Below are 24,250 nucleotides of genomic sequence, written 5' to 3' on the forward strand. Positions count from 1 at the left end.
AAGAAGCAAACTAAAAACTAGAAAAAAGAAAGAGGAAAAATAAATAAATAAAAAGAAAAAATCAGGGGAGGGCAGAGCAGGGCCCGGTTCTTTCCGAGTACACAGACTGGGATGGAGTTCCTGTGGGTCCAGAAGCTGGGTTGGAGGTGGGGATGGCTGCACCTCTCTTCACCAAGTGGGTGAGCGTATAAGAGTAACAAGGGCAATGTTGTACCTTTTCAGTCATCTAGGTCTGGAGTGTCCTTGGGGTTACTGGCAAGCAGAACCTGTTCTTAAGCCCCTGGAATCTGGGAGAACACTGTCTCCTTAAATATCCAAAATGGTCAAGCTGCTTGTAAACATTCAAAATGGCTGCACCCTCTGGACAGGCAAAAGTCCACAGTTCAGCCCCCCTTCCTCTTTGCTGCTGCTTCGCCTTTTATTTCCCCAGCCACCAGAGCAGTCCTACGTGCAGTCCCTGGCTAGCAGGGCTGATTTTTAGGTTAATTCTTAGGTCCTTCCACCACTCGACAATCTCCAAGCTTCTGTGCCATCAGGATTGCTCAGGATCGTTCCCAGACCGCAGCTCCATATGTGTCCTTTTTTGGTATTTTCATGCACATTCTTCTGCTAGTTAGGATTTAGTCCACTTATATATCCTTCCCTTCAAGGCTCAGGGGTCCAGGTTTATCTTTTGTGTCTGTGTTAATTGCTTCCCCTTTTCTTTGTTGAAGAGGGTCTGTGTAGTCTTTCTGACTATTCTGCCATCTTACCTGAACTCCAAGCCTATAATTCTTTAAGGAAGCAGACTCCTCATCCTTCTTCCATAGAGTGTTTTGTGGGTTCAACCCACTGACCTTTTGGGTAGCAGCCAAATGCCTTAGCCACTATAGCATCAAAGCTCCTTAATTGGAGTTCATTTACTCAAAATAACCTGCATCTCTATATATGTTCTAAGACCATTTTAGTCACAGTGATATGGGTGGTTCATTGGAAATGGAATTATTCATTGCAATGCAGTTTAAAATGGACTTGTTTTAAATGTATTGCTATGCAGTGTTTATAGTATTATTATCTGGACTATCAACTTACTGTTGCTTTTTTTTTTATTTCCTACAGAAAGGCAGTTGCTCCCTAGATGTCTTCCAATGATGTTTTTATTCCAATGTCACAAAACACCAATGGCTCACCTGGGACAACTTCCAGTGACCTAAAGACACATACTGAAGGAGCTGTGTTAAGTTTTCATAACATTTGCTACCAAGTGAAAGTGAAGAGTGGTTTTTTACCTTGTGGAAAAACAGTTGAGAAAGAAATATTAAAGGATATCAAGTATGTTTTCAAACTTTCTTTTAAAACAGCTCTACCCACCAGCTACTCCTCGGAAGGAATGTTGGGCAATCTACTTCCGTAGTGATACCGCCTCAGAAACCCAAGGAGGGGTTGTTATGAGTCGAGTCCGACTCGACGGTACATAACAACAACAACAACATTGATAATTTCACAGGTTTTGCCTATTACAAATAAAGCCACTATGAATATTTGTGACAAGTTTTTATGCACAAGAGTACATGCTTTTATTTCTTTTGGCTAAAGTAGGAATGAAGTGTTTGAATCATGTGAAAAATGTATGTTTAACCTGTTTGTTTTGTGTGTGTGTGTGTATGTGGTGAAAACACTTTCTATATGTACAATTCAGTGGCATTGGTTAACATTTTTCAAGTTGTGCCACCTTTCTCCAACCTATTACCAACCTTTTCCAAACTATTTCACCATCATTAACAGAAACTTACTACCCCACTAAGTTTCTCATCTGTCCTTTTGAGTTACTATTTGTCAGTGTGATCACATATCGATAATTATTTAGAAGAGTACTAATTCATAATGTAGACAATTTTTCTCATTAGGCTAAACTTATTTTTTAGTTCAAAGCCAACTTCAGGGGATAGGTTCAGTTCAGGGTTTGAAAATTTCCTTTGGCAATAGTTCTAAGGGGTCATCTGGCCTCAGTGGGTCCAGAAAGTCTGAACTCCATGTAAGTTTGAAATTTTATTCCTCATTTTCCTTCTTTTGATAGACTCCTTGGTAATGGTAGCTGGGTACTATCCAGTTCTTAGAGTCTCATGGCAAAGGAGGCAGTTGTTCATGGAGGTAATTGGACACATATTTCATTTCCACTACTGATTCCTGACCCTCCTTTCTCTGGTCCTCCAAGCAAATAGAGACTAATTGTTGGAACCTGGCTGCCCCTCCTCAAGTTTTAATATATGTTTAACTTTTTAATGTAGTTGTACCTGAACAATTAATGTGTCATTTTGTTTTTCTTGGGTAAACTTTGTGTTTTAGTACAAAGAGACTTGGCTGTATTATTTACTGATTTCTGATTATGGGGATATAATTGTACTACCTGAGCCTCAACTTTTCTAATTTGTGAAATAGAAGAACAGCTAGTATACCTTATGGGCCAGATACCTTTGTGCTTTTTTTTTAAATTTTTGTTGTGATTTGGGTGAAAGTTTACAGAGCAAATTCATTTTCCACATAGCAGTTCATACTCATTTTGTTTCATGACATTGACTGCAATTCCCTACAATGTAACAGCTCTCTTCCCCCTTCCTCTGGTAGTTACCTCTTCTTTGTGCCTTTCCTTCCCATGCACTTCTGCCCCACCCAAGGTATCTCCCTGTGCAAACACAGCCCTTCTGTTCTTCCCCAATTGATTGCTCCAAGGAGTGTATCTACCTAATGTAAATGTTCACCCCATATGCCTGTCTGTTATTTGGCTGGAAGCCACAGGAGTGAGTTCAGTTGGAGACCTGAAGGGTAACTAGGGACCACAATCTCAGGGGTCTCACCAGGCGCTCTCAGACCAGCAAACCTGGTATTTTTTTTAAAAAATGACTTTGAGTTTTGTTTTACCTTGTCCTTCTACTGTATCCAGGATCTCTGCACCAATCATCCTCCAAGTGGTTGACAGTGGTAGCTGAGCACCATCTAGATCTTTTGATCTTGTGGTCATAAAGGCTGAGGCTCACATGGTCTACTAGTCCCTGGGAATAATTATTTCCATGTGTCTTTGGTTTTCTTCGTTCTTTGCTCTGGATGAGGAAAGACCCATTGTTGCTTCTAGATGGCTACTTGCATGAGCCAGATACTTTTAGATATCATACATTTTATGTCCTATCTAGAAACAAGAGTCAGGAGGTTGAAATGACAATATATTGTGAAAAACCCTTAGTTTTCAAACAGACTTGTTTATAAAACTTGTAACTCACAACAACTTAGTGCTTTTTTTCCTATGATACAGAGATGCAGAAAGTATTTAAATATAAGACAATTATAGTTTAGCTTAAGTTGTGTTGTTATGAATCCAAAGTGATAAGAAAATTTAGGATCCACGTCAATACATTTAATCATATTAATAAGCACTTAGTAGCTGCCTTTCATTATGTACGTTCAGCAACTTACTGAGTGTGGTATTATGGCATTAGTAGTAGAGTGGGAAGGAAAATGAGCATTTATTTATATGGGACCTACTAGATACCAGGTATTTCTGTTCTTTCACAGATGAGAGCTATTATGTTGTTGAAGTTTTTCTGATTTCTAGAGAATTGAACAACTTTTGCTGGCTCTCCACAGCTGGAGGAGTAATTTATAAAAGAGCTCTTTAACCACATGTGGCTATAAACTTGTACTAAATCAAATGTTTCTTACGTTTTCTTGCTGCTTTGTATAAGACTGTGGGCTTTTCTGTTAATGGTAATGTACTCCTTCCAAGGGCCAGACAGTGACAAGGTAGGGGAAGATTACTTTTTGGATATGAGTGAGGGAGACAAGATCTGAGGCTTGATTGGGTTGAGGTGAGTCCAGGAACTATGCAGAGTGAGATCTTTGTCTAGGCAGCAGAGTGAGATCTTTGTCTAGGCAGCAATACTTGCTGTCAGTGCTACTCCCCTGTAGCTTTCCTGTATTAGATGGGAAGAATGGTGAATGCAAAGCTTTTATCTTTTGCTGCAGGCCTTCATAGAATTAAGTGACCTTTTTGAAAAGCTAGGTTTTTTGTGAAGTCCAAGAAAACGATGGTCACTTCAGATTTGGTGCTGAAAGGCAGAAGGCAACAACTGGTTTGAATATGTGTGGGTTGATTCGATTTAAAATGTGAAAGGCTGCATTTACCGTGGTTAGGTTTTACAAATGTCATCTGCTCAAGGCTTGAGAGCATTTTTATGGTTAGATGGTATTCATTTTAGCAGTAGATGAGTTATTCCTTTGGTGTGTTCCTGGGCTCATGAAAAGTCAAATTTAGCAAATCTTTTACATGCTTAACAGTTAAAGGAACACCAAATGTTGGTGTGCTTGCGTACTCACATTTATGCTTGAAATATGCATGAGAAAGGTCATATACCATAGTTATTGTTGTTATGTGCCATTGAGTTGGACCTGACTCATAGCGACCCCTCCTTGGGTTTCCGAGGCAGTATCACTACAGAAGTAGATTGCCCTATCTTCCTTTCAAGGAGTGGCTGGTGGGTTTGAACTGCCAGCCTTCTGGTTAGCAGTCAAGTGCCGTAGGCACTAGCTACCAGAGCTCCTAATATACCATAGTGTTTCAACTAAATAGAATTTCTGGGATGAGGGAAAGGGTTACCCTCTTTTATTTTTGACTTTTGCTTGATAGCCATCATTCAGAAGAGTAACCGTATTCCCAGAAATCTGATGATTCTTGTTTTATTTTGTTCCTTGAATATTTTGTAGTCTCACTTCTGAAACAAAGTAACTATCACCTCATGTTCTTTGCGGAGGGAAGAAGATAAAACAGCTTATTTTCCTACCTTCTGAGAAAACTCTCGCTTTGGCTTACTTTGTCTCTATACACAGCATTTGAGTTTTCCCTCACAGTGCTGAAAATCTATAGAACAAAATCTTCCATTCCATGAGGTATGTGAATCTTCTATAATCTTCAGGGAATTTTATTTTGCTATTTAGGGAAATTTTTAATTAATAATTTACTTTGAACTAATTTCAAACTTTAACCTTACAGGAACATCACCTCTTTACTCAACTGTTTCACCCAGCTAATCCCTAACTAGGAGCTCTGGTGGCATAATTTGACTGCTAACCAGAAGGCTGGCGGTTCAAACCCACCAGTCACTCCTCAGAAGAAAGATTGGGCAATCTACTTCCATAGCGATACCGCCTTAGAAACCCAAGGAGGGGTCGCTATGTGGGTTCAAACTGTGAACCTAGCAGTTAGTAGTTGAGCACAGTCATTGTCTGAGAGTAGCCAGGGGAAGTATAATCTCTGCAAGAATGCAGTGGTGGATCCTGAGGGGCTGGTAAGCAGTCATGCTCCTTGAGTTGACCACCACCATATCAAGTCTTTTCAGTTTCATCAGATCTACTATTTTCCTGACCCACTATGGATAATGTTACCTTTGATCACTCAATCATGTTGCTGTCTGCCAGGTTTCTCTATTGACATGTCACCATGCTCCACTTTGTTATTAATTTGCATGGTCAAGGAGGATACTCTGAAATTATTACTAAACCTTGTTCCTCACTGAATCAGCCATAATTATGATAGTTGTTGTGGTAGTTAAGTTTGTGTGTCAACTTTGGCTGGGGCTGGTTGAGTGACTGGGCATCTGCATGTAGTTTTCACCATGATGAAACTGGTAATCAACTCCATGGTGGAATCTACTGTGAGTGGCTGAGTAGCTGCCTTAAGGATGTGGTCTGCTTCCTGTACATAAAGAGAAGCCTTGGGGAACAGTCTCTAGCTTATGGCATGCTTGAACCCTGCATGTAGCTGTGTCATTGTTCAGCAGCCTGCCATGCTCTGCCGACCTTGGGACTTTCAATGGACTTGAATTAATGGCCTGCCATGTGGTTGGTGACATTGGGACTGTGCCTTTTTACTTGCCAACCTTGGGCTTGTCAGTCTCAGCAGCCAGCAGCTGTCTGAGTGAAGAAAAGCCCCCAGCTTCAGTGGGCTAGGAGCAGGAGGCAGAGCTGAAGTCCAAGGCTGAGGGGCTTTCACCCAGCCTCTAGAGCCAGGCACTTTCAACTTGGACTTAAAGCCTCCAAACTGTGAGAGAATAAACTCCTGTTTGTTAAGGCCATCCCATTTGTGGTATATTCTTGTCAGAGTGGTACTAGGTAGCCAGAATAGTTGCCAAGTGCTAATTTTCTCTCTCTATCCCTTTTATATGTATTAGTTTGTATTTTACTAAAAGGAAAAAAACTTAGTTCATCAATTCTTCATTTATTTATGTCAGTATGGACTCTTAGGTTTGCATTTTATTCAATTAATGGATTACTATTCTTACATTGTTCCCATATTGACCAAGTTTGACCTCTTTTAAGATGAGTTCTGCTTTTTTTTTTCCTTAAATGTTTAAACTCTATGTCCTTTTGACCTGTCCCCTCATTCTTTGAGCAGGTCCTTGGAAGAGCAAGAAGTCCCTGACTCCTTGTGTACTGACCCTGCCTCCGGCCTGAAATTATTCCATTCCTTTTAGTGAAGCATGATATTTACAAACCAAGAATTGGGTGTTCAGAATGGTCATTGATTTTGGGATGTCACTGCTTCTAGGTCTTCTCTGTAGACAGACTTAGGGAATATATGTATGTATATGCTGGAGCAGTAGTTAAAGTGCTCATGAAAGGTTGGTGGTTTGAACCCACCAGTGGCTTCACAGAAAAAGATGTGGCAGTTTGCTTCTATTAAAGATTACAGCCTTGGAAACCCTATGGGACAGTTCTGCTCTGTCCTATAGGATCTATATGAGTCAGAATGAACTGAATGGTGATGATGTTTACATATGTACACACATGTATGGATGCATATAATTCCATCTATCTATGAGTAGTTCTCATCAATACCTTCAATTCCAACAAAATTCCTCAGTTCTTTCCACCTTTCTATGTTTGTAAATATCTCCTTAAAAATTGAGAAGCCTCACTTTCATTATCCTTAATATATTTACTTATTTACTCAATTATTTAATTTTTTTAAGTAATCTCCCAACCTCTAGCTGTCTCCTTCTCTCACTCCCCTTTGCCTGCTGTGTTCTTGGGTGTTGGCTAGTGCTATGCCTCCACCTTTGTACTGAGAAGGGGAAGAAACTAGTACTTTGTACTGAGAAGTAAGAAACTAATAGAAATTCTTGATGTATCATTTGAATATGAAATAGCAAATAGGGAATGTAACAAAGCTTTATTTCCAGGCCCCCCCAAAAAACAACCCAATCCCATTGCTGTCAAGTCGATTCATAACGACCCTATGGGATATAGAATTGCCCCATAAGATTCCCAAGGCTGTAAGTTGTTACAGGAGCAGCAACTTTTTCCTACTTCTTGGATTTGTTATTTATTGAAAAAAAATATATATATATTTTTTTTTGCTTCTCTACAAGTAATTCCCATTTATAAAAACAAAACAAAAAAAAAAAAGCAGAGATTTATTCAACCAATTTTGAATGCCTACTAGGTGCCTGTCATTGTGTAAGACTGTGTCTGGCTAGTGACAGATACATTTTCTGTTCTCAGAAACCTTACTATCTAATGGGAGATTCGCATAAATAGAGTACTCACTGTGTTCTAGTATGATAGTGTGATTAGAAGATACTGGGGAAGTCTCTAACCTTAAATAAGAGGGCTAGGGATAAAAGGATAGAAAAAGTCAAGTGTATGGGTGCAGGGGAAGGGTGGTATGATGCTCCAAGCAGTGCGAATGACATTAATCACCATTGTTCATAAACAAAACAAGACCAAGGAATTGACTTTTATCCACGGAAATGTAATTGATCTGACATGAATCCTGAATCCTTTAGCTTAGTTTCATGTCAGTGGTCTGCACCATATATTCAGTGGCCTACCTAGCATAGACCTCTTTACTGCACACTGTGAGTAAGGTAATAAAAAAAAATATGACACAATACTTTTTGGCAATGTTTACAGCTTATTGAGCTATGCATATGCTATAAAGCAGTAAATCAGGGTGGGGAATGGGTTTGGGGGTATGGTAGAAGGGTAAGGTGGAGAAACAAAGCATTGCAGACCATAGATCAGAACAGATCATTACAGACTTTGATGTCTGTTGCAACTGTTGAATTTTGCTGTTGTAGCATTAGAGAAGCCACTGATGATAGTAATAGAATGACCATGACTGTGTTCCAATAAAATTCTGTTTATGAATCCAGGGGCCAGCCAAAGGTACTAGAATGTAAATCTCTTGAGAGCTAGAACTTTGTACTTTTTCAGTTTGGTTCTCAGCTCTATCCCATATCCTACAAGAGGATGTTGGAACAAGGGATAACATTGCTTCTGTTCACTATAGTTCATGGGTGAAAGCAGAGAATATCAGGAAGATGTTTACTTGTGCTTTTTAACTATGCAAAGGCATTTGTGTGGATCATAACAAATTATGGATAACATTGCAAAGAATGGAAATTTCAGAACACTTAATGATGCTCAGGCAGACCCTATACGTAGACCAAGAGACAGTTATTCAAACAAAACAGATATACTGCATGGTTTAAAATCATGAGAGGTGCACATTAGGGTTATATCCTTTCATTATACTTTGGATTACACCTCAAGGTAAAGAAAACAGAAACACAACTCTACCGATAAGCAACATTGTAATAAATGGAGAAAAGATTGAAGTTGTTAGAAATTTCATTTTACTTGGATTCATAATCAACACTCATGAAAGCAGCAGTCGAGAAATCAGACCACATATTGCAGTGGGATTGCAGTGGGCAAATCTACTGCAAAATACTGTTTTAAAGTGTTAAGAAGCAAAGATGTCACTTTGAAGAATAAGGTGAGCCTAACCCAAGCCATGATATTTTCAATTGCCTTGTATGCATGTGAAAGCTAGAGACAATGAATAAGAAAACCAAAGAAGAGTTGATGATGCTTTTGAAATAAGGTGCTGGTGAAGAATACTGAAAATAACATGGACTGCCAGAAGAACGAATAAACTGTCTTAGAAAAAGTGCAGCCAGAATGCTCCTTGGAAGCAAGACTGCTCAGACTTTGTTTCACCTACTTTGGTTGTTTTGACCATTCCCTGAAGAAGTATACCATGCTTGGTAAGGTAGAGGGTCGGCAAAAAAAGGAGAGACCCTGAACAAAAGAGATTGACACAGTGGCTACGACAAGGGGCTTAAATGTAGCAGTGATGATGAGGATGGTACAGGACTGAGCAGTGTTTTGTTCTGCTGTACACAGGGTTGCTGTGAGTTGGAGCCAGCCAGACAGCACCTGACAACCACAACAGGGTTTAGGTGGCAAAGTAAGCCCAACTCAGGGACTTGTAAAAATCTTTGTCTTGAAGTGCTCACATTCAGTTTTAGGTTAATCACATAGGATTGCTTGGTCATTATTTTAGTATGTATTTTTAAATCCTGGAAGAGTTTTCTGATAAGGAAACCTTAGTGAATGACAAGCTTATTTCTGGTCAGATTAAAGACAGTTAGGTATTGATAAAGAAGATTCATCAATAGCTATAGATAAATGTACCTTGAAAGTTTACTGCATCATCAACATTCTTTTTATATCTGGAGGAAAAGGTCATTGAGGTCATTGAAAGAATAAGAGATTTTTCTATTGTACAATTTGTTCCCAGTTTACCTAGCTCATGGTATTTGTCGTGTGTTTCAGTGAGAGGACTTCAGGTAATGAGCTAAGTGAAAGTTACATTACACCGCAATATCCAGTTAGCCTTTTTCAGTTGTAACAGCACAACAAATGTGTTCCTAACAGAAGGGTCTATTTGATTTTTGTGTCATTTGTAAAGGTTAAACTTAGTCTAGTGGTGGCTTTTTCAAGTACACCAGTCAGTAGATGCTGAGGTTCTCCTGGACTTAAGCACTGTGGGATAGTTGCATTGTGAAGTTTATATTTCACTTGTTGTTGTTGTTGTTATGTACCGTCGAGTCAGATCTGACTCATAGCGACCCTTCCTTGGGTTTCCGAGGCAGTATCACTACGGAAGTAGATTGCCCCATCTTCCTTCTGAGGAGTGGCTGGTGGATTTGAACCGCCAGCCTTCTGGTTAGCAGTCAAATGCTTTAGGCACTATGCCACCAGAGCTCCCTTAGACAATTATATAATCATAGAATAGTGACAGATAGTATCTGGGAATGAAATAGCCTTCTACTGTGGACTTTTTATTGGAACAGATACTGTTTTCTCTGAACTCCTACCTACCTACCAGTTCCAAAGAGGGCTTGGAATTAGACACCAGCATTTTGAAAATATTAAATCAGTCCCCTATTTCATCATGCCTGGGTAATTTCATTGGCCCTACCCTCAATTCTCCTTTCTCTGGTCCATTTTATTTACCATTCCACCCATTAACATTCAGCATTGAATTCAATCTGTTTGCCTTCCTATTTGGTCTCTGCACAGTCAACACTTCCTTAGTTTTTTTGTAACTTCCTACTCTCAATAAATAAAACCAGAAGGCTTCTTAGAAGCAGGGATGGTGAACCTCTGTCATACTTACTTTGGACATGTCATCAGGAAAGAACAACCCCTAGAAAAGGATTTCCTGTTTGGTAGAGGGTCTGTGAAGGCAAAGGAAACCCTCAGTGGGATGGGTGACACAATAGCCCAACAATGGGTTCAAACATATCAGAGATGAGGAAGAAGGTGAAGGACCTGGCAATGTTTCAGTTTACACATAGGTCACTGGATCAGGGCACCTAATAGCCACAATGGCTCTCAGTATCTTGGTGTGTTTGAAATATGCTTTTTCCTTCCACCTTATCCATACATCCTTGAAGGACCTTCCTTACTCTAAGTTATATCTCCCACATCTAAGCTGTGAGAATCTTCCAGTCCACTTATTTGACACTTTAATGAGGAAGAAAATGACCTATTTTGTGGGTATACATTTCACTTTTCTAATTGGATTTATAATTTTTTAAAAAAATGTATTGTGGGTAAGATATTGCTGTTAGGTGCCATCGAGTTGGTTTTGACTCATAATGAGCCTGTGTATAACAGAATAAAACACTTCCCTGTCCTGTGCTGTCCTCACAATTACTACTATGTTTGAGCCTATTGTTGCAGCCACTGTCAAGCCATCTCTTTTGACTGATCCTCTGCCTTACCAAGCATGATGTCCTTTCCCCTGAATTGGTCCCTCCTGATAACATGTACAAAGTAAGTGAGATGAAGTCTTGCTAGCCTCACTTATAAGGAGAATTCTGGCTGTACATCTTCCAAGACAGATTTGTTCACTTTTCTGCCAGTCCATGATATATCTGATGTTCTTTACCAACACCACAATTCAAGTGTATCAGTTTTTCTGTGGTCTTCCTTATTCATTGTCCAGCTCTTACATTCATGTGAGGTGATTGAAAATACCATGGCTTGGATCTGGCACACCTTAGTCCTCAAGGTGGTCTTTGCTTTTGAACATTTTAAAGAGTTCTGCTGCAGCAGATTTGCCCAATGCAAATGTCATTTGATTTCTTGACTGCTGCTTCCATGGGTGTTGATTGTGGATCCAAATAAAATGAAATCCCTAACAACTTTGAAATATCTGTAATCTAAAATTAGCTATTTTAACCATTTTTAATTATCTAAAGCAATGACATTAATTCCACTCACAGTATTGTATAACCATCACTACTCTATTTCTAAAACTTGATTTTGTTTCCATAATATAGAAACTCGGGAATTAAGAATTTTTTGGGAGTCAGGAACTGGTGGTGCTTTTCTTTTTACCCTTGAAGTACTTTATTCCTGTGGCTAGTCATTGAATTTCTACTTAAGATTTATTTGTTCTTGGCCTGATGAGCTTTGAGCAGTGAGCATGCTGCTTCTGGTGATTCTAGAAGTCTGTTGACTTATTTAATTATGTGCAACATTACTAGGTAGCAGATGAGGTGACTTAATTATCATCAAATATTATTCAGAATCTGTTACATACTTTACAGTGTACTAAGGGAAATGAGAGCTGCTTCTTCAGAAGCACGGAATGCTTGAAAGTTGTTGCTGCTGTTGTTATGTGCTGTGGAGTCAGACCCGACTCATAGTGACCCCTTCTTGGGTTTCCGAGGTGGTATCACTACGGAAGTAGATTGTCCAACCTTCCTTCTGAGGATTGGCTGGTGCATTAGATGTGTTATTTAAAAAAAAAAAAAAAAAAAAAAAAATTGATGGTTTAGGGAAGGTGAAAGGGATTTAGAAGGACCTGAGCCATTTTATTTTTTTATGGATACTGACTAGTGATTAACATCTTTTGTATATTAGGCTTCTATCAATACTCAATTCTTTTTGTTATTATCTTTCTGAGTAGGTTTGTGCTTGCTTTCTGTCTGTAATTTCAGTAACCTTTACCAAGTATATTAAGTGTGAACCTTAAAGTAATGGAACACATTTTAAAATGGAAAGAAATGCTATTAGTATGTGTTTTTTTTTTTTTTTTCTTTTTGTGAATTTACAGTGGGATCATGAGACCTGGCCTCAATGCCATACTAGGACCCACGGGTGGAGGCAAATCTTCGTGAGTATAATAGAGAATATAAAATTTTTTTCTTGGCATGTTAATATGCTTTTAAAAATCACCTTGCCATGAGCATTTGGTAACCATTTACTGTGCATTTGTCTTAGGTTGGGTTATGTGTTGAGGACCAGGTAATCTTATTAGGTCAGCCTTACTAATAGAACATGACACTAATGTTCTGACAGCTGTTGGCCACAATTTGAGCTGATGTGGGGTATAAGGAAGGTTGTAAAATTAAAAGTGGGGAGATGGAGTTGTTGTTGTTGTTGTTATGTGCCGTCGAGTCAGCCCTGACTCATAGCGACCCCTCCTTGGGTTTCCGAGGCAGTATCACTACGGAGGTAGATTGCCCAACCTTCCTTCCGAGGAGTGGCTGGTGGGTTTGAACCTCTAGCCTTCTGGTTAGCAGTCAAGTACCTTAGCCACTATGCTACCAGAGCTCCCGGGAGATGGAGTAGCAAGTCTAAATGAAAACTTGAATCTTGGATAAAAGAGCAAATTGTCTATGTTGGCATCACCAAGGCCAGGCATCAAGGGGAGCCTTTGGGTAAACTTCATTTGGATATCTGCACTGGATCAGGCTACAGTGCCTTACTTGTATGTTTTTAGGCTTTGTTATAGCATTTAGTGAAAAAAGGAAGATGAAAATTTAAAATGATAAACCATAGAATTTCTTGACCTGTTAATTTTCTAACTTGAATCAGAATTTGGATACCGATTTGCTGAGAAATGGAGCCTTAATTAAAGAAAAAAGTTATGCATATGTGTCCTTTTATAGGTTGTTAGATGTTTTAGCTGCAAGGAAAGATCCACATGGATTGTCTGGACATGTTTTGATAAATGGAGCACCTCGGCCTGCCAATTTCAAATGTAATTCAGGTTATGTGGTACAAGTAAGTATTAGGGGTTTGCATTTTAGATTTCCTCTGTTTGTATACAGACAAGTGCCTTGGCAGAGTTTGGTGTGCTTCCGATTGATTACATGGCATGCTCATGGAACCAGCTTTCTTTACACCATAATCTCCCATAAGATTCAGAGTAGTGTTAAATGAAAAGGCAGGGAGAATCTAGAATATGATACTTGTTAGGACAGTGATACTCATTTTAGTTATCATATTTCCAAAAGATATTACTGTTTTGTTTTTATGTACTGCCTTTAACCTCTATCCTTCCTCTAGCTTAGAAAGACATTTTGGCAAATCCTTGTACAAAATCATCAGGAAATGTTAGCTAGTGGCAATCACAATTTCCTGTGTTCTATTTGAATATATAGATAGGACATGAAAATTATTCCTCAGGCTTTACATCTGCATATGGAGTTACTGTAATTTGTATAATTGGAAGTATTATTAACTAGTCTGTTATTTTTATAGATTAAATTAGTATACCACAGAAGAGGCAGTTACTAGAAAAGACTCAAACCAAACCAAACCTACTGCTATTGAGTCAATTCCAACTCATAGTGACCCAATAGGACAGTAGAACTGCCCCATAGCATTTCCACGGCTGTATATGTTTATGGAAGCAGACTGCCCCTTCCTGTAGAGTGGCTGATGCATTTAAACCACTGCCATTTTGGTTAGGAGCCAAATGCTTTAATCACTGTGCCACCAGAGCTCCTCAGAAGAGACTCAGTGTTGTTAAAATACCATTTTGCCTTAAGGATGATGTCGTGATGGGGACTCTGACAGTGAGAGAAAATTTACAGTTCTCAGCAGCTCTTCGGCTTCCAACAACAATGAAGAACCATGAGAAGAATGAGCGGATTAACATGATCATTCAAGAGTTAGGCCTGGAGAAAGTGGCAGATTCCAAGGTAATGTGGAAAAAGTGATAGTATCATGGCCTGCAAATAGGACAGCGTCTGCGTGGTATAAATTATTCAGAAGTTTTCTGTGTATGGCAAAAAGTGACTGCTTCCGTAGCTATGAGAAAAGTTGTTAGTTACATAAATTAACCAGGAAAAATCTAACACTAATTGAGTCCTGGAAACAGGGTATGACTATGTGGTTGTTGTTATGTGGTAGGTAAAAGTATTCTTTAGCAAAGATGTGCTTTGCATTTAATTACAGCTCTTGATCCTCCCTCACCCCAGCTGGTTAAGTTGTATCTCGTTCAATATCTTTACACTAACTTTCTTTCTTCCTGTGTTTTTTTTTTTTTTCCCCCTTCTAGCTAATCTTCCTCCAAGGGACTTTGTTCCATTGCTTTTGAGGTATATTTTGGAATTGATAAATTACTAGAAACCAAAGGTTCTCATTTTATGTTTCATTTACTATATATTAATTCCAGTCAAATTAAGATTTACTTCTAATTTGTGCAACATGTAAGTTTTTTTTTTTTTTCTATTGCCTTTCTTTTGGCAGTTTTGTCTCCCATCCTTTCATCCCTATTGTCCTCTCTTTCTCTCTTCCTGTCTGTGCCAGTGTTTGTTTACTTACAGACTGGTATGTACCACAGGCTCTCTTCTGGGTTTTAGGGATAAAGTGGGGAAGAGAGAAAAAATAACTCTTGCTTCTGCTGGTTGTAGAGGATCAGGAAGAGGAAAAGAGATTAATAAATTAACCTTAAAACCAAACCAAACTCACTACCGTCGAGTCAAATCCAACCCATAGCGACCCCCTCCTTGGGTTTCCGAGGAGGTAATCACTACGGAAGTAGATTGTCCAACCTTCCTTCTAAGGAGTGGCTGGTGGGTTTGAACCAGTCTTCTGGTTAGCAGTCACATGCCTTAGGCACTATACCACCAGAGCTCCCAAATTAACCTTACAATTGATTAATAGGTATGGAAGATTTGCTGAGAAGACATTTGAAGCTCTAGGTAGAAATGAGCTTTAATAGATTATGATGGCTGTGGTTTAATGGCCCTGTGCTATTCCTTATTTGGAGGTAATGAAGAATGGGAGTATTCTGTTGGCTACTGCTTCATATTACAGTCTTTTATGTGATGTATACTTCGTTGTATTTTTTGGGCAGACGTGTGTATGTGTGTGTGTGTGTGTGTGAGAGAGAGAGAGACAGAGACAGAGACAGAGAGACAGAGAGAGAGAGAGAGATCTGGGTGAAAGTTACAGAGCAAATTGAGTTTCCATTCAACAGTTCATATACATTTTGTTTTGTGACATTGATTGCAATTCCCACAATATAACAGCCATCTTCGCACTTCCTCCCTGTGGTTATCTTTCCCCTACATTTTTCTTTCCTGTGCCTTCGTACTCTCTGAGCTTTCATCCTGTGCAATGCTGCTACCCTTCTGATCTCTCATGGCTGATTCTTCTAAGGATTGTACCTACCTGGTACAATTGTTTTTGGAAGGCTATCCTTTTTACCATTTATTTTCATTTTTTGAGTTACTGAGTTTCCTTTGCTTTTGCTGTTTCTGTGTTTGATTTTGTCTGTCTTAGTTTGCTTTGAGGCAACTGCTTGCTTTAATTTTCAGGGAAAACATATCATGGTGCCTTTCACTCCAATAACTTACTGCCGTCGAGTTGAATCCGACTCATAGCCACCCCTCCTTGGGTTTCCAAGTGATTCAGAAGTAGATTGCCCAGTCTTCCTTCAGAGAGTGGCTGATGGGCTTGAACTGCTACCCTTCTGGTTAGCAGTCAAATGCCTTAGGCACTACGCCACCAGAGTTCTCTCATGGTGCCTAGACTCAAGAATTGATTTATCTGGTTAACTGAAACAGCACATTTAAAAAATCTACTTTTGGTGAAATTTTTAAAGATAATGGAAATATAGAGAGAGCAGTATGATTAATTTCTATAGTCACAATGTAATCGTAGTATGATTACCTATACTATTCACCTAGATTCTCTAGTTAGTAACATTGCATCCCGTAATTGCTTTATCTTTCTTAGCTATTTTAAAGAAAGTTATAGCATGATATTTCACCCCTAAATACTTATTATACATCTGTAAAAAATAAGATTTGCCTACATTATGACAGTACCATTTTCACCTAACAAAGTGAACAAAATTATATATGTTGAGCTCACATTTATTCACACTTCCTAATTTATATCTCAAATGTCATTTATAGCTTGGTGTTAATAGGATGCAATCAACAATCATACATTGCATTTGCTTGTTACATTTTTTAAGACTTTTAATATGAGTTGTTTCCTGCCTCCTGCCTCCCCCAAGTCTTCCTGCCTCCCTCACAGTCCTACTCTCACAACATCACTGATTTGTTAAAAAGACCACCTACTGGATTTTCTGAAAGAATGAGTCAGGAAGTCTCTGCTGGAGTGGGACATTGACAAGGTTACTTTGTAAGCCTTGTGGTTATTTTGGGAGATCTGATATTGTAGTGCCTAAGGCATTTGACTGCTAACCTGAAGGCTGCTGGTTCAAACCCACCAGCCACTCCTCGGAAGGAAGATTGGGCAATTTACTTCTATAGTGATACTGCCTCAGAAACCCAAGGAGGGGTCGCTGTGAGCCGGAACTGACTCAATGGCAGTGAGTTTTAGAGAGTTGTGGTTATTTAAGGGCTGATATTGTGTGGTAGAAAGTGGGCTTTCCTTGCTGCCAAGCCCACTTTCTTCTAAGTCTACTTTGGGGTATTTTTTGGGAGGAGGTATTATATGAACACTAATAATATTATCTCCCTTTTTAGACTGTGATTTCACTATGTCAAGGTCATATCTATTAGTGTTCTAACTTACTGTTGTAAAACTAAATATTTGACTAAGTATTTCAAACACACTCTTGACTTTTTAGGGAGTGCTGGTGACGTAGTGCCTAAGGCATTTGACTGCTAACCAGAAGGCTGGCAGTTCAAACCCACCTACCACTCCTCGGAAGAAAGGTTAGGCACTTGCGTAGTGATACTGCCTCAGAAACGCAACGAGTGTTGCTATGGGTCGGATCTGACTCGATGGCAATGAGTTTGGTTTTTTGGTCTTGACTTTTTAGCAAATATACAACAATTAAAAACATGGGCTTCATATCAGGTTTAGCCACTTACTAGCTCTAACCTGTGTCAATTTCTGTGTCTGATAAAAGAGAAACCAACTTGGTAAATTTGTTTGCTGTTCACAATAAATAAGAATCATGAGGTAAAGTGCCTCTTATAGGACTGGCACATGTTTCACATCAAACAATAGTAGCTGTGGATGTTATTGTTAATGATATTGATACTGGTGTTTTAGGTTGGAACACAATTCATCCGTGGTGTATCTGGAGGAGAAAGAAAAAGGACTAGTATTGGAATGGAACTTATTACTGACCCATCCATCTTGTTCCTGGATGAACCCACAACAGGTTTAGACTCAAGCACAGCAAATGCTGTTCTTTTGCTCCTGAAGAGGTAAATGCTATGGGAACATTATTTTTTAATTCACCAAATATCTGAGCACATACTATGTACCAGGTACTATTCTTGGTGCAGAGGATTCAGCAATAAACATAAGAGAGACACACACACAAATCCCTTCTTTCTGGGTGGAAGGAAATAGTAATAAACAAATGATAAGTGTTGCTCAGAAACCTGAAGAGTATAGAGAAGGTTGGCTTTGGCAAGGGTGGGTGTACTATTTTATATAGCAGGATAGTCAAGGAAGACCTCAGTGATGTGACAGTTGAGATGTAGCAAGTGAGTGAGACCTAGAATTTTGGAAAAGGAGAATTCTAGTTGCAGGGAACAGACGAGACCCAAGGGAGAACATGCATGATGTGTTTGGAGCTTCAGGGAGACCAGAGAGACTAGACCTTGTGACCCAGAGGTTATAAAGGTTGTTTACGATAGCTACAAGATGGAGTTGAGTGGGCAGAGTTTATATAGGCCTTGTAGGCCACTGGGCAATGAAAATAATTTACACTTGGCTGGTAACTGAAAGGTTAGTGGTTTGAATTCCTTCAGCACCCTGGAAGAAAGGCCTGATGATTTATTTCCATAAGATCATAGCCATTGAAAGCCATGGAGTGCAGTTCTATACATGGTGCTGGCATGAATGAGTTGGAATTGACTCGATGGCAATGGGTAAGCCACTGTAAGAACTATCACTTTTATTGTCACTGGATGACATGGGACGCTTTTAGAGAATTTTAGGAGTGGCAGATGTGCAGAGTACAAAAAAAAAAAACCAAAAAAAACAAACTCACTGGCATCGAGTTGGATCTGACTTATAACGACCTGTCCTTTGTTTTTGAGGCAGTGTCTCTATGAAAGTAGATTGCCCAGCCTTCCTTCTGAGGAGTGGCTGGTGGGTTTGAACTGCCAGCCTTCTGGTTAGCAGTCAAATGCCTTATGCTCTATGCTGCCAGAGACTATGTAATTGGGCAAGGGTGAGTGCTGGGAAACCAGTAAGGAGGCTGTTTGTGGTGGTTCAGCTGGTTGAAAATCAGGAAAGGTGTGCATTAGGGTTGTATCCTTTCATGACACTTATCCAATCTGTATGCTGAACAAATAATCCATAGAGCTGGACTGTATGAAGGAGAACACAACATTAGGACTAGAGGAAGACTCATTAACAACCTGTGATATGCAGATGACACAACCTTGCTTGCTGAAAGTGAAGAGGACTTGAAGCACTTACTGAGGAAGTTCAAAAACGGTAGGCTTCAGTATGGATTACACTTCAACCTAAAGAAAACAAAAATCCTGGCAGCATCATGATAAACAGAAAAAATATTAAAGTTGTCAAGGATATCATTTTACTTGGATCTGCAATCAATGCCCATGGAAACAGCAGTCAAGAAATAAAACAATGGATTGCATTTGGCCAATCTGCTGCAAAAGACCTCTTTAATGTCTTAAAAAGCAAATGTATCACTTTGAGGATTAATGTGCATCTGACTCAAGCCATGGTATTTTCAATGGCCTCATATGCATGTGAAAGCGGAACAGTGAATAAGGAAGAATTGATGCATTTGAATTATGGTGTTGGCGAACAATGTTGACTATACCGTGGATTGCCAGAAGAATGAACAAATCTGTCTTGGAAGAAGTACAGCCAGAAGGCTCCTTAGAAATGAGGATGGTAAAACTTCATCTCATGTACTTTGGATATATTATCAGGAGGGATCAGTCCCTGGAGAAGGCCATCATACTTGGTAAAGTAGAGTGTCATTGAAAAAGAGGAAGACCCTCAATGAGATGTATTGATGCAGTGGCTAAACACATGTTTAGAGGAGAAACTGCAAAAATTCTGTTTTGAACATCCTTTTTTTTTTTTTTTTTTTTTGAGTAATTTAAAAAAGTTGTTTCAAACTTAGAAAAGTTACTGGAATGGTACAAAGAGGTCATATGTCTCCTCACCTAGATTCCCCTAGCACATTTGTTCCGTTTTTCTCCCTCTCCCCTCACATAGTCTTTTTTTGACCTTGTGCCTCACCACCCCTAAGTATCCCAGAGCGTAACTCCAAAAATCAATAAATATTCTCTCATATTAACAAAACCAAACCAATCTTTTGCCACTGAGTTGATTTCCACTTACAGCGACCTGACAAGACAAAGGGGAGCAGCCCCATAGGGTTTCCAATTCTGTAAATCTTTATGGAAACAGACACTACTACATCTTTCTCCTATGAAGTAGCTGGTCCATTAGGGAATTGCAAAACAAAACAAAAAAAATCAGTTCATTAGGGAATTGTTAACTGATAAAGAATACTGTAAATGTTTTTTTTTTATGTTTCTGACTAGATGGGGCACAAGCATCCTTTCTCAAGCATAGTAAGTGCTTAGAAAATGCTTAAATTGAAGGGATTCTTCTCACAGCATGTTTTAAAATGATGATTTTGGCTTTTTTCTGCTACCCATAGGCAGTAACTTGTGAAAGGGTAGTTTAATACTGCTTTGGATGTGGAATTAGACCAGGGACCAAATCCTTGCTCTGTCCCTTACTAAGTGGTCCAGTTGCTTAGCCCTCTACACCTCATCTATAAAATGAAGGTAATAATAATATTTTTACTGCTTCATAACGATATTTATGAAAATTTAAATGAGGTTATCTATAAAGTCCTTAGCTAAAGACAGTTGCTGTTATTATATGCCATCGAGTTGGGCCTGACTCATAGTGACCCCTCCTTGGGTTTCCGAGGCGGTATCATTACAGAAGTAGATTGCCCAACCTTCTTTCCAAGGAGTGGCTGGTGGGTTTGAACCACCAGCCTTCTGGTTAGTAAATACTTAATATTGTTAACCATAACAGAAAAAGGGATTACTGCATGGTTTAAAACCAGAAAAAGTGTGCATCAGGGTTGTATCCTTTCATCATACTTATTCATTCTGTATGCTGAACAAATAAGTTGAGAACTGAGACTATGTGAAGAAGAATACAGATCAGGACTGGGGGAAGACTCATTAACAGCCTGTGATACACAGACGACACAATCTTGCTTCTGAAAGTGAAGATGACTTGAAGTGTTTACTAATTAAGATCAAAGACTACAGTCTTCAGTATGGATTACACCTCAAAATAAAACAAAAATCCTCACAACTGGACTCCAAAAATCCAAGCAACATCATGATAAACGTAGAAAAGATTGAAATTGGGATTTCATTTTACTTGGATCCACAATCAATAAACATGGAAGCAGCAGTCAAGAAATCGGACTTTGTATTGCACTGGGCAAATCCACAAAAAACCTCTTTAGAAAGTGTTAAAAAGCAAAGATGTCACTTTGAAGACTAAGGTACACCTAACCTAAGCCATGGTATTTTCGATAGCCTTATATGCACTTGAAAGCTGGACAATGAATAAGGAAGACTGAAGAAGAGGTGATGCCTTTGAACTGTGGTGTGAAGTATACTGAAAATACCATGGCCTGCCAGAAGAACAAACAAATTTGTCTTGGAAGAAGTGCTACTGCAATGCTCCTTAGAAGTGAGAATGACCAGACTTCATCTCATGCACTTTGATCATATTGTCAGAAGGGACCATTCCTTGGAGAAGGATATCATGCTTGGTAAAATAGAGGGTCAGAGAAAAAGAGGAAGACTTTCAACATGGATTGACACAGTGGTTTCATGATGGGTTCAAACATATAGCAAAATTGTGAGGATGGCACAAGTCTGGGCAGTGTTTTGTTCTGTTGTACATAGTGTCACTATTAGTTGAAGCCAACTCTAAGGAACCTAACAAGAACAACATTGTTAAACATTATTAGGACAGGAGGATGAAAACCAATTCTTAAAGAGCCAGAAGACTTAAATGATCAGTGAGATTGGGTCATTCCACTGTTTTCTTTCATATTTAGTCAATAATAAGTTCTCAAACATGAACAACAAAATTCTTAGGGTACTTATTAAAAACATGGATTTCCTAGATCTACTCTCAGAATTTCTAATTCAATAGGCTTGAGAAGAATGTCTTAGAATCTGCATTTTTAATCAACACTGATTCTACAATACCCATGTGCCACCAAGCTTAAAGAAATCGTAATCCTTACTAAAGGCATTGACTTTTGGTTCCCTAACTATCAAATAGGAACCCTGGTAGTGCAGTGGTTAAGCACTTGGTTGCTAACTGAAAAGTCAGTGGTTTGGACCCACTAGCTGCACTACAGGAGGAAGATGTGGCAGTCTGCTTCCATAAAGATTATAGCCTTGGCAACCCTATTGAATGGTTGTACTCTGTCCTATAGGATCTCTATGAATTTGAATCAACTCAGTGGCAATGAGTTAACAATCAGGCAGATAATACGAGATGAGAGGTTAATAAGAGAAAATGAAGATGAAACAAGAACAAGGTATCTAAAGGCAGGACTAAAGTACTTTACCAAGAAATGCCAGTTGCAGATGTTTAATGACTCATTATCTTCTCATTTTTAACTTAGGATGTCTAAACAGGGACGGACAATCATCTTCTCCATTCATCAACCTAGATATTCCATCTTTAAGTTGTTTGATAGCCTCACTTTATTGGCCTCAGGACGACTAATGTTCCATGGACCTGCTCAGGAGGCCTTGGGCTACTTTGCATCTGCTGGTATGGTTGACTTTTTCAGGCAGTAAAATCCGTCATGAATAGAATCCTAGAATATGTCTTTGTTTTGCAGCCCTTGCTACTTGTTTAGGTTTAGGTCTCTTTTCTGTCCTATTTGTGTATGCATGCATATGTGTGTAAGTGTTTTTACTAGGCCTGTATCTATTCTATTTCCCAATTATGGTAACCCTTCCCTAAAAGTCCAGTAATTAATGTGTTGGCCTCATAATCAGTTTTACTCTGTTACTTGAATATTATTAATATTCCCAAATAATTGCTTTCTTAATTATATAATCAAGTTTTATCATTTTTGTCCCTTGCTCATGATGGTAGCCTACCTGATGAAGGGTTATCATGTTACTGAATTTTCAGGTAACATTAGATTGTAGATTTAGGTCTTGAGTGGTTGTGAGCAACCTATCAGTCAATTGAATGGAGAGTCACAAATCTGGCTTTTCTGACAATTCTGAGTCTCTTCTGGTTCTTTTTATTGTAGACAGAAATATGTGTGTTTTATGGGTTACTATGCACTCTGCTTCATTTGAGAAATATTTGTATATGATGGTAAGTGATACACTCTGGCTCTAAGTATAGTGTTAAATAAATATTCACTAACTTTCTCAATTTGTTTTTTGTTTGATGTCTGACCTTTCAGACATATTAAGTATACTTAGATGTAGGGAAATGAGACTTTGTATTGCAGTGGGCAAATCCACAAAAGACCTTGTTAGAAAGTGTTAAAAAGCAAAGATAGGGGACATGAACCTCAGAGTCAGCCTAAGACTATGATCATGCCACAGGAAATTGAGGTAAACATTCAGGTCCTCTACCCATCCTTTTCTCTCTTAGAATGCTGCTATGGTGACTTGTTCTCTACATTGGAATTGTAGCAGCAAAGCCAATGGTATTTTGGATCTCTGAATTCAGTATGTGGGGAAGAAATAATTGTGCCCTCAAGTCAATTCCAAGTCATAGTGACCCTAGAGGACAGAGTAGAACTGCCTCATAGAATTTTCTAGGTGGAACTCTTTATGGGAATAGATCACCAGGTCTCTTCTCCTGTGGAGCAGCTTTCGAACCACCGACATTTCAGTTAGCAGCTGAGCACTTAACAATTGTGCCACAGGGCTCCTTGAATCAATAGTGATCATTGCTAAGGTGGGGACGGCCATTCACACTATCTCTAGCTGGACCCAGAGAACAGGCCTTTCTTGGGCACAGGCCTGCTTTGCCTTAGGCTGGGCCTTGCTTACCTGTTTGCTTTGGGGATCATTAGTTCTACCTGTAGCTATTTGTTTTCCAGCTTTCTCTTTCTTGGTCCCATATTTAGAATTTTGAAGAAGTACTGATAAACACCAGAGCATATCGATGGCTGTTTTAGGTTTCATGAATTATGAAGGGTAAGCACCAAGCACTAATACAGACTTTCTGAGAGTCCATGGTTGGTTTGGAGTATGATTTTTGGTGAGAGACAGACAATTGTTGAAATAATGTGTGAATGAGAAGATACAGGAGAAGTTATCAGATGTGTCTTCTTTAGCCAGTCATCCTTCCGCCTGTAAGTAGGTCTTCTTATTTTCCAAGATAACATCAAGTTTGTGTACTTGGGTTTCCTTCTTTTTAGGTTACAACTGTGAGCCTTATAATAACCCTGCAGACTTCTTCCTGGACGTCATTAATGGAGACTCCTCTGCTGTGGTGTTAAACAGAGAGGGTGATGACAGTGAAGGTATGTGAGTCAGATTTTTGAAGTCTATTAAGTGTGCAATAGACTTCACAGATTTTTGCCTAATTGAGTTGGTTGAAATTG

At 39.1% G+C, this 24,250-nt stretch overlaps 1 protein-coding gene across 1 annotated transcript in view; it reads left to right on the forward strand.

Moving 5' to 3' along the window:
• Positions 1 to 1,117: 1,117 nt before the first annotated feature.
• ABCG2 (ATP binding cassette subfamily G member 2 (Junior blood group)) overlaps positions 1,118 to 24,250 on the forward strand; it is a 58,351-nt gene continuing 35,218 nt past the window's right edge. The window contains exons 1-7 of the mRNA XM_007951698.2: positions 1,118 to 1,311; positions 12,449 to 12,508; positions 13,287 to 13,401; positions 14,172 to 14,324; positions 17,665 to 17,822; positions 22,292 to 22,443; positions 24,065 to 24,169. Of these exons, the coding sequence (XP_007949889.1) occupies positions 1,118 to 1,311; positions 12,449 to 12,508; positions 13,287 to 13,401; positions 14,172 to 14,324; positions 17,665 to 17,822; positions 22,292 to 22,443; positions 24,065 to 24,169 (937 nt within the window). The remainder of the gene's footprint in view (positions 1,312 to 12,448; positions 12,509 to 13,286; positions 13,402 to 14,171; positions 14,325 to 17,664; positions 17,823 to 22,291; positions 22,444 to 24,064; positions 24,170 to 24,250) is intronic.

This window comes from Orycteropus afer, unplaced genomic scaffold (genome assembly GCF_000298275.1).
Source record: "Orycteropus afer afer isolate SDZICR_OR568_19922 unplaced genomic scaffold, OryAfe1.0 scaffold00309, whole genome shotgun sequence".
NCBI classification, from domain to species: Eukaryota; Metazoa; Chordata; class Mammalia; order Tubulidentata; family Orycteropodidae; genus Orycteropus; species Orycteropus afer.